The sequence below is a fragment of the Sparus aurata genome, chromosome 10, assembly GCF_900880675.1.
Source record: "Sparus aurata chromosome 10, fSpaAur1.1, whole genome shotgun sequence".
Classification (NCBI taxonomy): domain Eukaryota; kingdom Metazoa; phylum Chordata; class Actinopteri; order Spariformes; family Sparidae; genus Sparus; species Sparus aurata.
The window spans coordinates 18,945,048-18,962,639 of NC_044196.1; the positions used below are offsets into that span (position 1 = coordinate 18,945,048).

The 17,592-nt window shown below is 39.3% G+C and overlaps 3 protein-coding genes across 4 annotated transcripts in view; 2 read left to right on the top strand and 1 right to left on the bottom strand.

Annotated features, from left to right (window-relative positions):
- Nucleotides 1–1,304, top strand: part of LOC115590542 (uncharacterized) — a 518,602-nt gene extending 517,298 nt beyond the window's left edge. The window contains exon 85 of the mRNA XM_030431925.1: nt 5–1,304. Coding sequence (XP_030287785.1) covers nt 5–324 — 320 coding nt within the window. The 3' untranslated portion in view covers nt 325–1,304. The remainder of the gene's footprint in view (nt 1–4) is intronic.
- Nucleotides 1,297–5,875, bottom strand: LOC115590562 (E3 ubiquitin-protein ligase RNF19A-like). Of its 2 annotated transcripts, none has more exons than XM_030431964.1 (5): nt 5,738–5,875; nt 3,808–3,914; nt 3,533–3,633; nt 2,616–2,786; nt 1,297–2,515 (listed from the first exon to the last, which is right to left on the bottom strand). In XM_030431964.1, the coding sequence occupies exons 2-5, from the start codon at nt 3,902–3,904 to the stop codon at nt 2,060–2,062; spliced, it is 825 nt and encodes a 274-aa protein (XP_030287824.1). In that variant the 5' UTR covers nt 3,905–3,914; nt 5,738–5,875; the 3' UTR covers nt 1,297–2,059. The 2 variants fall into 2 exon arrangements, with proteins under 2 accessions (XP_030287824.1, XP_030287823.1); XM_030431963.1 differs by lacking the exon at nt 5,738–5,875 and adding an exon at nt 5,104–5,198.
- LOC115590551 (ubiquitin carboxyl-terminal hydrolase 47-like) lies at nt 5,778–12,326 on the top strand. The gene is made up of 11 exons (XM_030431946.1): nt 5,778–5,962; nt 7,153–7,277; nt 7,375–7,471; nt 7,855–7,970; nt 8,107–8,177; nt 8,258–8,383; nt 8,473–8,568; nt 9,730–9,858; nt 9,957–10,085; nt 10,199–10,274; nt 11,288–12,326. The coding sequence occupies exons 2-11, from the start codon at nt 7,220–7,222 to the stop codon at nt 12,085–12,087; spliced, it is 1,698 nt and encodes a 565-aa protein (XP_030287806.1). The 5' UTR covers nt 5,778–5,962; nt 7,153–7,219; the 3' UTR covers nt 12,088–12,326.
- Nucleotides 12,327–17,592: the final 5,266 nt, after the last annotated feature.

A 17,592-nucleotide genomic window follows, 5' to 3' on the forward strand; every position in this document is an offset into this window, starting at 1 on the left:
AAAGCTACAGAGTTGAAGATGTCCAGTGAGATGAAAAAGAATGAAGAGGATAAGGTACAGATTAGAAATCACAATGAAGTATTAAACCATCAGACTGCAGGAAAGGGGGATAATGCAGAAGAAAACTTGAATGACATGTCTGAAGGGTTGAAGGACACTGAGTCAAAAAATTGCTGTGAACACCATCTGGGTGAGACAAAGATGGAGAGGAAGGCACAAAGAAGTCATAAGAACTGTTTGTCAGTTCTCTTGCCTTCATGTTTACGCAGCAAGTCTGTCAGTGAAGATATTTGTCCTGCAGAAGATGAGGGACAGACGAGTTAAGATAAGAAGGAAGAGAGACTTCAAGGCTTAAGGAGAGGAGGGTGGTGCAGAAAATGTAGAGACTGACACTGTAAATATTGAAGATGAGAAGAAAACAAAGAAAAACAAAGAAAACAAGAGAAAAGAAAAGGGGGAAAAGATGAAAAAAGAGAAACAATAGAAGCCCCCTCCCATTGAGTCTGGGGAGGTCAAAAGAGATAGTAGGAATGAAGGTGCCTTTACAACACCCTCAACATACAACACAATATGTTTGTCTAATTGTCGTTCCTGTCATTTCTCTCACTTGTCTTGTGTTGCATCACTTAATAAAATTTTTTTTTTAAAAAACAATATTGATTACATACAAGCCATGAGAGACGTCGCTCAATGTTGTTTAACAGATTACACAAAGGTGATGTGTGTGACCTTCAGGGCTGCATCTCAGCCTTGTCTTTAAAATAACTTTTTAAAATCTACTTTTTTGATTTCATGTTGTTACTCTGTTTTGACTGGCACTATGTTAATGGAGTTTGTTATTATTATAAGGAGTCTTTTTTCTGTGATTTCTTGGCAGATTTATGGATTTTTATCCACAATGAATTTTTCATAAAGTCAGATGTGTGTATCATGTCTATGTGTTCAGACTAGAAGACATATTTTCATAATTATTACAAACAGGATTTAACAGAATTTTTAAAGTAGGACACCTCAACTGCCTCTATGAGATTATGTATTTCACCGGCAACCTGAAGCCCCATCTGCTGACGGTGTTGGTGAACAGGACAATCAGTTGAATATGTAATCTGTATGTGTTCATAAATGCACTCCTCAGCATATAATCAAGAAGACAATAAAGGCAAAAATTATGTTTCTAAAAGTGGGATGGTACAATTTTGTTGAGTCATATTTATTCATTTGATGAATCCCATTGTCTTCCATTTACCAAACCAGATGAAATTGACAATCATGTGACACAATAAAGTACGTATTCAGTTGTTTGATTTTCAGTGTTTCATTTAAAATGAGAGGATCAATACATTTTCATGGCATTACATAATTTAATTCAGTGAATCACATCAAAAACCTGAGAGCACATAGTGAGAAATATACATTTCCAATCAGGTGTACAGACACCTGCAGCAGCTTGCTCAAAAGTTGTGGAAGATTGTTTGTCTTTTAACTATGATAAGAAGATGTTTTATTAATAATTTTTTGAACCTGATGACAGTTTTTCCCTCTATATAAATCATCAAGCTGTGATTTTATTGAGTAATGACAAGGTTTCTAACTAGATACTTAATCTAAATTAACTTCCCGCAAGACATTTCACTTAATAAATAACGTATTTGAAACCCAGTGAAAAAAAAAATCCTTAGAACTTCCCCAGGGTCCTCCTAGTCATGATCAATTTTGGAAGCAGACTCAGGCTTCTCACATTTTGATGATATCAGTAGTTTTTTAACAGCCTCGGGGGTCATGTTATATTCATTTTCCCCCCAAATGAAAATGAATTAATTTTCTGAACAAGCTCAAATTGATTTGGGATCTCTGGGCTTCTGGGGACTTGGTTTACGCTGGCCAAGCTCTGTGGAGCAATTCTTTGGGTTTATTTTTCTACACTGTTCACCCGACTTTCCATCAGCATGTGGGTGAGTAGATATATTGACTGAATCTTCATGTTTGGGTGAACTGTTCCTTCAGTACCTTTACAAAGCTATTGTTGAATGTGCATCGTTTAAAGACACACCAGAGCGTTTCATTTTCTCTGCCACACAGGGACAGTCGTCTGTCTAGGAGCCACCCCACTGGGACAGATTTTGTATGGGGAGCTGGTCTTACTACATTCACGTTTTAATTTCAGGCAGACAAAACAGAACTCCACGTGGCAGCGAGGGCAGTTGATATTTTTGCAGTGTTGTCGACTATGTTCCACCTTCATGCCGCACGTAGGACAGGCTCGGACGGAGGGGCAGTCGGTGACCCCCTCCACGTCGGGCAGGCTGATGGTCTTACATGTCTGCAGAAGCTGCAGGTCTCTGTTGATGCAGCCTTCGTTGTCACAGCGGTCGGATTGAGGGCCTGGACCTTTCCACTGTTTCTGACACTGCCAGCAGAACTGGTAGGTCTTGTTCTGGTCAGCTGTACATATGGTGCACTTTACACACAGGTTGGAGAAGTCCTTCCTCTCCACACTCGTTCTGCACTGAGGGCACTTATGTGGGAAACAGCGCAGGGAGATATCGGAAAGAAGAACATCTTAAATCGGTTCACTTGATTCTGCTTTAGATCAAAACCACACATACAACACTTACTGGCTGAAATTCACAGTACTCTGCAGCAGCCAGGCTGGCCATGGTCTCTTCAAAGTGCTGCATTTCCTCCACAGACAGATCCGCCAGTCGCCGCACTTCTTGGTACGACCACAGTTTGTTGCACAGTTTGGTTCCCTCCAACACTGCAGGGCATCTGAATTTGTAATGACCCTGAAAAAAACAAACCAAAAAACTCTTAGGATTACAGAAACCAGGGAAAGGTCTATGGAGAGTCAGAGAATAAGTAAAAATGTTCTGAATATTGGAAATTGGACAATTGGATTGTCTATAAAAAACTATATGATTAAAAAATGTGCTTCTTTGGCTCTGATACAGCATGAAACCTGCACAGTATATACTAACTACAGTTGTCAAATAAATGTAATAGAGAAAAAAGACAATATTTACCCCTCAAAATTATGTGGAGGGGAAGTATAAAGTACACAAAAAAACGGAAAAAATTAAGTAAAAGAACCTCAAAATTGTACTTAAGAATTGTACTTAGTTACATTCCATCAGTGGTTGTATATTTTAATTTTCATCCACTTTCTTTTATGAATCTTTAGCTGATTTCTGCACATTATGAGCTTCTATAAATATTTTCAGTTTTGCAAGTTTGGCACTTGTACTGTTTTTGTCAAATAATATCCCATTTTGTTTACAGTAGTAAGGCTGCTAATACCATACTGCTGTGCTGTTCTTGTTTCAGAGTGACAGAACTTGCTTTGACCAGTAGGTGGCAGAGTAAGCACAGAAGTTCACTGGTGTAGGATGATAGTCTGAGCCCAAGATCTGCCAGGAAGTTTCTGTGCTCAGGGCCAAGATTTGTTAGTTAAATCATAAACCAAGTGTGCTTTTACACCAATGGATGCCTCCAACTGTCTCTTCCAGAAATGTTTTTTTAAGACATGAGCTACCTCATCCAGCTGGCTGCGACACCACTGTGTCAGAGAATCAGGAGTGACGGCGTGGCCACAGGACATCTCTGCTCTGAGACTGTCATCGTCCTCCTCTGAAACTGAGGCACAAAACAACAAGTATATTAGTTCCAGTATGTGATGAATCATCGCAACACAATTGGGTAACATCCATGTACAATGAATATGCAGTTCATGAAGAGCAAATGAACCAGACAATGATGCCTTAAAGGGGAAGTGAGGGTTTGTTCAGCGTGACAGGAAATCTGTCTTACACAGTGGATCCAGGTCGTCCTTCCTGTTGACAAACTTCAGGGTGGTATCAAGTGGGTCGTATTTCTTACCCACCTGCTCCTGCCCCCGAATGCTCATTTTGAGAGTCCTGCAGTGGAAGAAAGTCTGACACTATGATCGCTGAAAAATTTGATTTAAATAGTGACACTGACAAAGTTTACAGACATAGTATAATGAATATCACTATGATTTGTGACAGATGTTTTCAGAAGTGATTCAGATACTCTACTTTAAAAAAGTAACAATACCACAGTGTAGAAAAATGCCCAGTTACAAGTGCAACTCTTGCATTCAAAATGTTACTCAAATGTGTAATATGTGAGACTTGGCCACCTGTTGAACTCCAAACCAGCAGGGGCTGGCATATCATAGAGTAACTACCAACTGCTGCTAACTGTCATTGCAATTAGCTAGTTAGCTCAGTTAGCCATGCAGCTAATGATCCGGACTGGAGGCTTGGAGTATTTTGGGAGTGTTGTGTTTACACCGCTAGCACAGGAGCTTTGGGCTGGCTAGCTGGTTAGCATGCATCTTATCAAAACATTTATTTTTCTTTACATTGTGCTTAATTTTCAAATGTAGTCAACTCAACTTCTTATATATTGCACCATTACGTAAATGTATAGTTTTTGCGTCAAAATATACACAAGTATCCAAATTAAAAGTACTTTTTCTGCAAAATTTCCCATTTCAGGATAATATACATTATTAGAGTATAGTTACTGATGCATAAGTTTAGATTTTGTTACAAAATGTAGCAGAGTAAAAAGTGCGAAAGTTACCTCTGAAATGTAGTTGAGTTAAAGCAGAAAGATGGAGAAAATCAAAAAACTAAAGTAAAGTACAAAGTACTCTACAAAAGTACAAATGATAGGCCTATTAATGGGTTTACTCTTATTATTGTTCTTTGACTTACTTCAATTTATGGGAGTAATTATGCTTAGTTTTGGAGACATTTCTCATAATTTGTGGGCTTTTAGGGATGTCAACAGGAAGTATAATGTTGCCATGGAGTCAGTTGTTAGCTAGCTGCTGGCTACAACATTATAAAACCCCATTTTATAATCTTATCTTTGGTTATGTTTTGGGACTTTGGGACCATTGAAAGTAGGCCGAATTACACATTAGAAGTTCCTGTACGCAATATACTCATGAGTGTGGAGACAACTGCCACTGGATTTCCTCAATGCAGAAGAAAAGTTAAAAAATGTGATAATTGTAAACCGGGTTCTGTTGGTAAAATGTAGCACAATGTTATTTGTCATTTCTGGACTTACGCGGCGAGCTTTATAGAGTGGTATGGTTTCATCGAGTAGTTTGAACCACACTGAATCAGAAAATATGTGTATCATGCCTCTCTCTCTCTCTCTCTCTCTCTCTCTCTCTGTGTGCGTGTGTGTGTGAGAGAGAGAGGGAGAGAGAGAGAGAGAGAGAGAGAGAGAGTTATTAATAGTTCAGCCTCTGATCTTGACTTCGTCACTATCAAGATATGTTCCTGCTTACTGAACTGTCTCTAGGGGAGTTCCCAGATTTGGAAAACACCTTATAAACCTATCATGATATTTACTTTTCTTTTCGTGAATGTTACTGAAAGGCCAAAAAAGCATGTGGATTTTTCACACCCTGGCCTATCTGGAGAGTTAAAAAAACAACACTAATGAAGACAGTGTGATTCTTAACAGAGGATTAGTCAATCTTCAAGCATACATATATCAGAATAAACCACCGAATATTTAAAGCAATGCTGCGTTTAAATCTGTATATTCTCATCTATCACTTCACAAACTGATTGTTAATTTCTATTCAGGAACAAATATGTCTTCTGGTGAATAATATGAAGAAAAAAAACATCCTCAGTTTTTAATTCGAGGCATAATAGGAGTGGATTTGTAAGAGGAAGTGATGTCTTACCTTACTTGGACAGTTTCTCTCTCCTTGCTTTTTCGGATTTATTCTGGTGCTCACCCGGAAGTGCGACAGCCAGACCTGAAACTACACAACTCTGGAGGATTTTGATGCTCGTACTCAATACTGAGCTGTTAGTGTGAAGTCCCCCCTGAACCCGTCAGCTGCAAGTCCTTCGCGGTATCGAAAGCGAAAGCAGTTCTCATGAGTCAGACGCAGATAGGCTGCACGGTGAGTCTCGTCGTGTTTTTACCCTCCCATTTTACATAACCAAATAAAAAGTCAGCGTGTTGTGTGATGGCATCTTGTGACTGTTAGTCTGCGTGTATGTATCGCTTTACAGTTGCTTTATCTCACTAGATAGTAGCTTACTTCCGTCCTTTAAAAAAAAAAAAAAAACATGTCGCGTGGTATGGAGGCTCGAGAGGCTGCGCGGGTCTCCATAACACCCGAACACACCAGCTGCGTTCATGGCCCACTTCTCGTGCTCAGTTCTACTCATTGTGTTGTTTTTGTGTGCGCTGAAAATGATTCAGATTGCGTTCATACTGTGGTTTTCGTATGTTGTCCATATTATGGAGTCAAACGCAGGAGGAAGAGGTATTTAGATATTTGACTCAAGTGAAAGTAGCAGTGCCACTGTATAAAACACTGCATTTTCTAATTTTAAGTAGCTTAGAAGATCTACACCCATCTTTCCTTAGGCTATTTATAGTTTTACAGAAGTGTTCCTCAGCACGCAGAGAGGGAGGAAACTAATCAAAACACAAGTAACTACACAAAAGTATTATCAGCAAAGGGTACTTTAAGTATAAAAAGGCAAGAGAATGGCCCCTGGCAGAGTGTTGTATTATTGGATCAATGTGAAAGCATTATGTCATTATATAAGGAATATGGGGCAATTTAAAAAAATATATATTTTAATCTATTTATTCTACCGTGACCTTGAATGTAACATATCAATATTCAGGCATTATATGTTTAGGGCTGCATCTAACTTTTTTTTTTTTAGGTCTTTGATTAATCTGTTGATTATTTTCTTGATAAATCGATCAGCCGTCTCGTCCAGAAAATGTCAGAAAATGGTGAAGAATGTCCATTATAGTGTTTAGCAGAGCGCAGGATGGCGTCTTCAAATGTCTTGTCTTGTCCAAAAAATATTCAGTTTACGATCATAGAGGGTTAATGAAACCAGAAATATATTCACATTTATGAAAGCCACTGTTGTTCTCTTGTTGTAAATACCTTCATTGCTGTCTAGTTTAAAAACAGTGAGTGTGAAACAAGGCCTTAATTGAAAAACAGCCAATTGTGGCCTTAAAAGTTGTTCTTCTGTGTATTTTAAAACATTTTCTTTGTCCATAACTTGTGATATTGCCTGTTGTCGCTTAACATCTCCTTTATCTAATGTGCTCCAACAGGCTGAACCCACACATTTGGACCGCTTAAACAGAACAATGTCCGCAATCTCACACGGCAGACATCAGCATGAATCATGACCTCGTGGAAAGGTTCAGGGAGAAACTAGACAATTTCACCATCTCAGGTAGGTGGCATGAAATGGAAAGACTTTAGCGTGTTTTTTTTTTTTGCACATCTCTGAGCTTTGAGATGATTGTATCATGTCACTGTTGTGTCTTCAGATTACCATGGGCTGAAGAGTCCAGGTCTTACATGCTATCTGAACAGCGTGCTTCAGGTGCTTTTCATGACTGAAGACTTCCGGGAGGCTGTGAAAAAGTTTGTAACCTCATTTAAAACATTTTTATCTTCATCTTATTACTTTGTTTCATCCTAATACAAATCAAACCTTTGCTACGTGTCATCCTTCCCTCTCTCACCCTCTTTCCCTTACACATCTTACGCTGTCCTATCGAAAAAAAAAGCCATGAAATGCTTGTTAGCATACATATGCATAGCATATTGACGCTTTATAAAACACTCACTAATGCCTTATTGCTCATGACTATATTCTACAATTAGTGGACCATTAATTTTGTTTTCCTCTCGTGTCTAGTTCTATTAATACATCTGTCAAAAATAACTGAAGAACAGGACATGAGATCTGTTATTTACTGGTTCCACGTTTAATAAAGTCACATATGCTTCCATCTGTGCTGCAGATGCTGCGACGAGGATTCATCAACCATCGACCTACATCTGGGACGGCTGTTTTCTGAAATGCAGAAATGCGTTGCCAAAACACACAAGGTCACAAAGCAGCTGGGGATCACGAATGGTGAGTTTGGGTTTGAGACACCCCCCTGCTGAATCCTGCAGACACCCCTTGAGCCTGGCATAGTTATATATGTTACCAATGAAATGATCATACAGTGAAAAGCCTTTTTTTTGTGTGCGCTCACTCCTACTTTCAGTGTTTGAGCAACGTGATGCTGCGGAGTATTTTGAGAAGATCCTGTGTCGGACCAGTCCGGAGGCAGCCATGGTAGAGACTCACTCACTTACTCGCTCACTCACTCACTCACTTGCTAGCTCGCTCACTCACGACTGTACCTTTCTGTCCAGATGTTCAAGGGAGAGCTGAACCACAAGGCCACCTGCCTCAGGTGTAAGGAGAGGAACGATTCCAGGGGCCATTTTTGGATTCTGCCACTCGCGGTGGAGGATTCTCGTCGCCGGACCTACAGTGTGGTACTCTGCTTTCCCTTGATAAGAATAAGAGTCTTAAAATATACATTAGAAAAGCGCATTCAGGATGAAAATGTATTCGGTGTTAACAGGAGCGAGGACTGACGGCTCTCTTCAAGGGTGAGAAAGTCTGTGGGGACAACAAGATGTACTGCAACCACTGCAGCAGAAAGCAGGACGCAGAGTTTGTGAGTTTTCACTTTTTTAGTTTGCGTCAAAACTTTCACATGATTTCACACACGTCTACAGTAGATAACCGTGCATTTAGAAGGCTTATGTAAATCACAAGGTTCATAGGTTAGTTCATCATTGTGTTAGCATCTTCTCCCTAATGTCTTAATCTAACACATGAACACATTTGTTTACATTTCACTGCAGCAATGGGGAGAAATCTCACCCCCAAAATCATCTCCAAGATTAACAAACTCTATTTATATTACCCTGACCTTTTTTACCTTACGTTCAGGCGATTCCTTCATAGGTTAGTTCATCATCGTCTTGTGTAAATCTCAATTTATCTGTCAAACACAAATCTTGAAAGGAAATATTGGCATCAGATTAACGGTTAAAAATGGTCTCCGAAATTATTTCTGGTTCTTTTTGCTCCTGCTTTCTTAATCATAATAGGAGGAGTTAATCACCTCAACACTGGTTGCCACAGGCCACTAAATGGAAAAATCCATTAAAAGGACAAGTTCACCCAAAAATGAAAATTCAGTCATTATCTACTAATCTACCTCTAACCTTTCCTGGAGCTCAACAGCTGAAGTAGGCGGGATCTTGTTTTAAAACATTAAAACGGCTCGTCCAACGTAATCCAAATCTCACGAAGCCCCAAGATCCCACATTTGAAAAGACGTTTACAGCCTCGGCAGGCAGTTGAGCTTCTGCACCCATGTCAGGCGGGTTGCTTGCTAGCGCTTTTAGCTTCGCAGCTACAGCGAAGATTTCTGCTTTAACAAAGCTGTAAATAATGCCTTCTTAAAATATCAATTTTCCAATCTCGGGGTCTATGAGGACTTGTATTATAGTTTTTGAATTGTAGTGGGTTTTTTTTAAACATTTTAAAACAAGTCCTCTTCTACCTCAGTTGGTTAGGTGAACGCTGCAACACTTTTTTTGCTGTGAAGCAAAAAGTAGATAGTAGATAATGATAATGAGTAGAGTATTCATTTTTGGGTGAACTTATCCTTTACGTGTTATTGCTCCTTTTCTTATGCTTTTGTATGATTATGGTTACATACTTTTTATACCCAAATTCATTCACTCATATTTTGAGTCAAACCTGTCTGCCAAGCTCTGATGTAGGACTCTGACTACGACTGTCGTTGTCTGTCTGTGTTCTGTAGGGATGTGAGATAACACACCATCCAGACGTTTTGACCCTCCTGCTGAAGAGATTCAGCTTTGACTACAGTCGCAGGCGTTACGTCAAGCTTTCCTGCAAAGTGGACATCCCCCAAACTTTACACATGGAGGTATGCTCTTTTTCAATTTTTCCCTCAGCAGCTGATTTGTTTCAATTGAATATTTTTTCATAAATGTGTGTGACTTTGTTCCGTTTCCCTCCCCTCAGAACTGCACATATGACCTCTACGCTTTAGTCAACCACTTTGGTGATCTGACAGGAGGTCACTATACCGCACAAATCAAATCGTTTGAGACCGAGGCATGGTACCACTTCAATGACGACGTCGTGGAGAGGGTGAGGAGGCTCAGTTTTCTACATGCTGCCCAATTCCACAAATTTCTCACACAGTAGAATGCTCGACAACATGAATTTGAACATTTACTGTGGTGTCATTTTCAATTCTACAGGTCAGAAAAACGATATTTGGTGCTGGAGACAAGATTTTGATGTCTTGTACAGCTTACCTCCTCATGTACAGGAAGGGTACGTTCACAAATGTACACTATTTCTTTCTTTCTTGGTTAGACAAAAAGAGTGTTGATGGACAAGTACTTTCTACCCACTCAGTGAGTTTCATCTTGTACGACAAAGCATCGCAGCAGTTTGTGAAGTTGTCATGAAAGGTAATCTATAGGAAAGTTAATGAACATGGACACTATGCTATCTTATGTACCTGCACCACATTTCATTGACTGAAAGAAACACAGAATTTATGAAGCATGGATGGTGGGCGTTACAAAGTCCAGGGCTGTCCCACCAGAATCCAAGGTTCGTTTCCAGTCTGTGGTTAGGTTTAGGCAACAGAAGCACTTGGGCTAAGCTTAGAGAGAGATGTTTTCATTTCATCACTCACAATATTGTATCCATAGGGCTCTTCAGACTGCAGGAAAAGTAGATCTCTCTCTCAAATCATGTCTGAAAGACGGAGTGACCGCACTGATATTTGCAAGTGATCAATTCAGATTTTGTGTCCGTGGATCACCAACCTACCTGCAAGGGTCTCTGAACAATCGTGCTGTCAGTGTCACAGAGCAGACAGTTTATATCAGCGTTATTGTCCACGGACTGTTGTTCTCTGTGTTGTCTTCATACCGCTTTGCTATTAACAGCATGTCATAACGTCACTCTGGACTAGACTTCAACAGTGTATTGTATGTTGCACAAAAGACACTTTGACATCTCAAATGAGCGCCCGCAGCATCTGGACTGTGATGCATGTTGTTTGCTGTCCAGACTTCCTAAAATCAATCCAGCCACAACCTGGATATGCCAAAAAAGAAAATTTCATAACTTCACCAAGGCTCTTAATGAAGCGCATGTTTCTATTTAGCACTTGAAGCACTTTATCTTATCGGGTTGCTTGGGTTATCTTGAATCTTGAAATGTTTGTAGAAAACGTGCCTAACTTCCCGGATTGATTGAGAATTGGTGCCCAGGTCTGTACACTACTGCTGCTTGTGCTTATCAGTAATAATAACATTTTTTTCTCTTCAAAGTGAGCAAAAATCATGAAAAGGAAGCTCCCCGCACACATTCAGATGACGAGGCTGAGGGAGGAGGACCTCTTGTCTGTCGTCATCAGCTCACGGATGAAAGCTGCAGAAGAGGGGAAACCTTGGCGCACTTGAATGGCAATCCATTAAAGAAGGGGGATGACGACACGCTCCGGGAGAAACTGCCACAAACAGACACTGAAGCAGACAGAGACAGACAAACCAAAAACCCAAATTCTGCAAAGCTACAAAAGAGACAAGAGCGAAACACACAGCCTGATACAAACTCAAAGGAGCACATGCAGCATCTCGAGAGTAGAGGGACCCCCACAGTACCACTGAGAAATGTAGACTGCACGTTAAAGCCTAACCATGAACCCCAAACGAAAATACGTAAGACCAATAAGCCTGTCTGGGAAACACAGACCAATGCTGTTGCAAAGACTGGAACAAAAACAACGAGTTTGCCTGACTGTAGGTTGAGAAGAGCTGGAGTCAAACCTGCAGAAACTAAAGTTGGGAGGAAAAAAATGGAGGCAGTGGATGCAGGGGTAGGAGCAGAAGGACGGATAACACACAAAAGAGAGGGTGGTGTCAGTAAAAGCAAGGATCACTCTGACGTGAAGACATTTCGTATGTCCTCACAGAGTCAGTGTGGCTCAGATGAACCCACAAAGTGTAACTACTCACCAGACCGATACAGAACATCACACAGTTCGGAGAGAGTCGAGGAGAGGAAGCAGCGTCCACCTGCAAGTCCTTCAAAGAGAAGACATGACACGAGAGAGCCATGGAAATTATGAAAGTATAATGATTATCGATGAATCTTCAAATGAGGAGTAATTAGATTTTTGTTGTCACTTGGAATAATGTATGTTTTTTTTATATTGCTCCATTACATGTGTGACTAGACTCATGCAAACCTGATTCGCTGTCGTCCGTCGAACCTGTGCTGCTGTCAACTGTGAAAGATAAAGCGAGTGTGATCAGCCGTGTAACCACCAGTTACACCAGTTCAATTAAATAATGGCCACGATTCATACAGATGTCTTCAAGGATTATTCGCTCCCTCTCTCTGTCTCAGCAGACACCCAGACACCTTGAAAACTACAACAAAAATAAAGGACATACAAGTTTCACAAATCACATACAGATTTCCCTCACTGTCAAAGTCTCACAAGCCAGTGTCCATTAAACAGTGGGAAACATATTAGCATAACTGAAACGTGCTGAGGTAAAATAAAATGACTTAAAATGCACCATTAATGTCCATACAAAGGTGTATTAACAATATTACACGTAAGCATTAAACATAAAATTACCGTGTGCGCCTCTTGGACTACATGTAGAATAACTTTACTCTGGAGTTGCTTCATCATCCACAGCCACGCTGTTCTGACCCAAAATGCCACTGAAGTGACCTCATCATATGACATCACATTTCCCAAAATGCTACTCAGCTAAGCACGCGTTACATTGTGCAATATATTCTTATACAGATGTTCAAGTATCTTTTAGACACGGTTATTATACATCTTTAATTACTTTATGAACTTAAATGATCATGTAGTTATAACAGAAACTTACACAATAAACACATGAATTAAACTGTCTCAGAGACGGTTACAAGCCGTGTTTTGTTGTGATAAGTCGCTGCGCATCGGATGGTTCTAAGGCCTCCGCGTCCATTAATGGCTGATTATGGTCACCTTGTCGGGCATCATCCCTTACTTAATATCTTGCATGGCGGTGCAGAGGGAATCAAATTAGTTTCACTGTTTTATGCAATTGCAAAGCATAGGTTGGAAAGTATTTGGCAATTTGATGTGAGGAGTTTGATATAAGGTTTTACACAATTACCTGCATGACTGTCAGCCTGCCTAACAACATAGAAACCTGTGCTTTTCATACATTTTTTAAATGGGTTTGATGATGAATGTGTAATAGACATGAGAATAACATGCATATATATATATATATATATATATATATATAATCATATAAGCCTATTGAATATAGACAATGAAGTTTCATTTATATAACACATTTCATAAAAAAAAAGTAATACAATGTGCATCAGAAATGGAGAAAACATAAAGACAGCTCTTAAAAATGTGTACTGGTATGACACAACGACAAAATTTTGTAAGATTTTACATAGCCAAGCTAAAGGTAGGCTTGTAAGACATTTTAAGGTTAAGTAAAAGACTGGTTTGTATTTCTTTAATTCTGAAAAGGGAAATGAAAGTATTTTTCAGCTCTGTTTCCTTCTTTTTTTCGCACACTCAGCAACATATGTTCCACATGAAGACTGTGGCAGAAGGTACAGACAAACCACAGATGATACAGTTGTCATAAAGAGTTTATCAGAGGGCAGGAGGGAGAGGTATGCCTGTATGACACTGTGATTTGGTGATATGTGGAGTATGAATTTGACATTCTTGGCCATTTCTTACATATTGCCCCTTTAATATAGAATCATAAATAGACAAACTTTTTTTATATATATATAAATAAATCAGAAAAGAAGTAGCAGATGTTTACTTCTTTCCTGACAAGTATAAAGACATGTATAAATGTATGAATATATATAAAGAAATCAATAAATACAGTAAATATGGGACCTTTTAATTTATAAAGCCAACTATGTTTAGCATCTCAGTTTAGCCTGTTAACGGGTTGACATTTGCTAATAAGCACAGAACAGAGGCTAAGGTTGGCAGGAGGCGTCTGCCTCTGCGCAACAGAAAACAATTTCTGTCCATCCAAAAGTTGTTCAGATATTTCAGAAACGATGCGGACCGACTGACGTGAAGTGAACGAGAAGATATTAGTTGATGTCAAGTGTTTACAGTGAACTTAAACATGGGATGATTCTGCTAAAACCCAGGGATTTGTTTAAATACGATGGCACATCAATGCTGCTACTTCATGTGCTACTTTTTTCCTTAATTGCTTGACTTAGTGACTTACATGATATAGATAAATTATTGATGTAATATGATGATAATACAGAAAAAATTGTCACTAAGAAGGACTGTAGTGAATGTCTTGTGCATTTAGTAGGTGATAGTAATCAGCAGCAGGGATTATAAAGCAGTAGCAGATTAAATAAATGTAAATCTGAATATATGTGTTGATACAAAACTGCCGGCCTCGATGGCAACCCAGCCTTAATATAGTGTAACTAATGTGTCATAAAATGCTGTATTGATGTCACCTGATGTGGCGGACCCTGCCACCTCTCTAGCTTCAAACAGTGTTCTCTGACCTTATTTTCCACTAAGAACAGCTTGGTTATTCAGTTAAGGAAACAATAAATATCTCTGAGTTCATATCATTACATGATTGATATTGTAGATATTAAAGTAGTTAATATCTACAATATTTTGTATCTCCAAAACTACATAATGCCCCTTGAATTCTGCAGCAACACACTGCAATGTCATATTAATCTGATGGACTATTTTACTGTAAAATCATATCATGGTAATTTGTGTTTTAAAAAGCTATGTTGTCTTTTAAATAAAGGCTGGTATGTGTTTCTTTAAGACTCAAAGTTGAAAAGTGGAAGTAATTTTTTCAGCTCTGTTTACATATCACTTTAACTCACTCATTTTCAAGAGGTGAAGAGCAGATCTATGCAGACGTACAATGGGGTCGTGTTTATAGCGAGTGGTTGCAGAGAGCGTTATGGAAATCAAAGTTTGTGAGTTGGCGCAGAGGACCATCGACCTGTGTGTCACTGAGGAGCAGTTTAAGAGCATGAAAGTGCTGAAGCTGAAGAAGAAGATAGCGCCTCTCTTCGGACTCCCGGGTAGAATCACAACTGTATAAATCACAGTTAACATTAAGTTAAGTTGTTAACTCAAATTCTGTGTTAGAAGTGAGATTTGCCGTTAGATGTATACCATTTAGTCTGACTGCAGGTCCAAGAAAGGCAAATAAAAATGGCCTAAATCATAAATGATATCTGTGTGAGTTATTTGTGACTGTCTGAATTTGATTTCCTTTGTGTGTGTTTGTGTTCCTGTGACTGTGTGATGTAGTGCATGACCAGGAACTGGTGATCTATGGCGAGCTGCTGGTTATTTGGAGGATGCTGAATACATATATGCAGCTGAAGGATGACGAGCTGCTGTCTGACTGTGGAATCACAGTCTTCTAGAGAGGAGACATGATAGAATAGGTGACAGGGACGGCAGAAACCAGAGTATGGACTGTGTGGCTATAATGTTAACAGGAAGTGATGTCAGCAGTGAGTCAGCAGCATATCCTCAACCAGCAGCAGTGGAAGATCTCCACAAGGATTCATGCTGAGGACTTCAGACAGCAAAACAAGTCACACAGGTGGACAGATCAGTGTTTTCTACATCACATTAACAGTCTAACTGGTACAATGACTGGAGTAAATCAGCTCCACTGAGTCTTAAAGAAGGCTGATGTTATCCTGCTCTGTCCTCACCATGACTTATTATCATCTGGGGACACAAAGACACATTTGGACTCGTCGTCACATTTCAGATATTTGTAATCCGTTGTACAAAGCTGTCCACTTCTTGACTCTTTTACTCAGAACTAATGTGATGATATTAAATGTGTCATCATTTGATATCTTTAATCTGATACTGCATGTGAATAAATGTTACTATCCTGCTGTTGTTTAACTCTCATTAATGCACAGATGATGTATTCAGTACAGTATTTCATTACTCAGAACATCCTGTACAAACCAGATGAAAAACACACAACTTAGACTGCTATTTCACTTCATCATGTGAAGTGTAAATTACAGTTTGTGCTTTAATGCGACAGAGATGGCCGCCCCTGGCCAAATTGGGGCCCTAAGCAGAATTTTATTTTGAGCCCCCCCCCCCCCCCCCAATTACAAAATTACCGAATCACGAAATGCCATTTAGGTTTACAACCTTTATTAGTAGGAACAAATCAAATGAACAGCCTCTTTCAACAATGGAAGTGAAGTCTGACACAACCTTAAAAGGCCCTCGGTGCACAAATTCAACCCAATCGATGTCTGATAGGTGTGCTGGCCACAGAGCAGGATTAACTGGTTGTGCACTTCGAGTAGTGATAGTAGCATCTGTAGCTGAACAGATGTTGCTTGATGGCCCTTGCGACCTGCTGGGCGCTGGCTCAGTGTCACCCTTAGTAACAAACTTAAGCATTGACCCTGTTATGACAAGAAATCCATCATACAAGCAGATTATTAAGATTTCTTTTGGTCTTAATGGTAAATTACACAATGAAATTAATGTAAATACTAGCCTCACAAAGATTAAAATGCAATTAATGCAAAAACGACTACAACTAGTTGTAATATTCATTACGATTTGATTTGATTATATTTCTACATTTAAATATTTTTAAATACTTATTTTTACATTTTGTACTTTTGTATCTTATCTTAACTACTCTTACATCACAGTTATGAATTAAATTCACCAAGAGATGGCGAAATTTTACCTCCATAAAAATAGCCCAAAACTGAAATTGCTAGCATAGATTGATAGGCTATAAACCGGAGCCAACATACGACCACCAACTGGTCAATTAACCACTCCTTTTTTAACAGAGGTGAATGTATATGCAGTAAACAAGACATTCAATAAATGATAATCAGGGCCGCTGGAAAATGCAATCTCCAGTCCACATTTAGACAGAATGATCCTCTCTTCTGTCTCGTGATTAACAGGCTGGGGTGTTTAAACCACAAAGTTTTTCTTTATCATTTCAACAACATACCCACCTTAAAGAGAAGCACGAGCCTCCTCTTGTTTTGACTTTGTCTTTCTTTTGCTTGCTCCTGCTTCATATTGCCGTTTGGAGGTAATCTCTCCTGCATCCAACTGCCTGTCGGCGCTTCCAGCCGCTGATTGGTCAGATGCGTGCTGTCAATCATTGCGGCAACGCCTGCAGTGTCAGATTACTCGTCTCTTGTTTTCTCTCTCATGCTTCGGGCTGACTTGGTGCTCCACGCGCACCTCACGGCAACGATGCGCATTTATTTTATTACTTAGTTCAACTTTGAATGCAGCACTCATCATTCACCCATTAACTTCAGACTCATGAATTAGAGCTCCACATTACTTTTAAGAAGAGATGACGTTAATGAATACATTATTATATACAGTATAGCCTACATGAAATTTGACAGGAGGAAGTTTTTGCATGCTTACCTGCTACCTTAAGCCATGTAATGACATACAGATAATTGTGCTTTTAATTTGTATTAAATAATAATAATAATAATAATAATAATAATAATAATAATAATAATAATAATAACA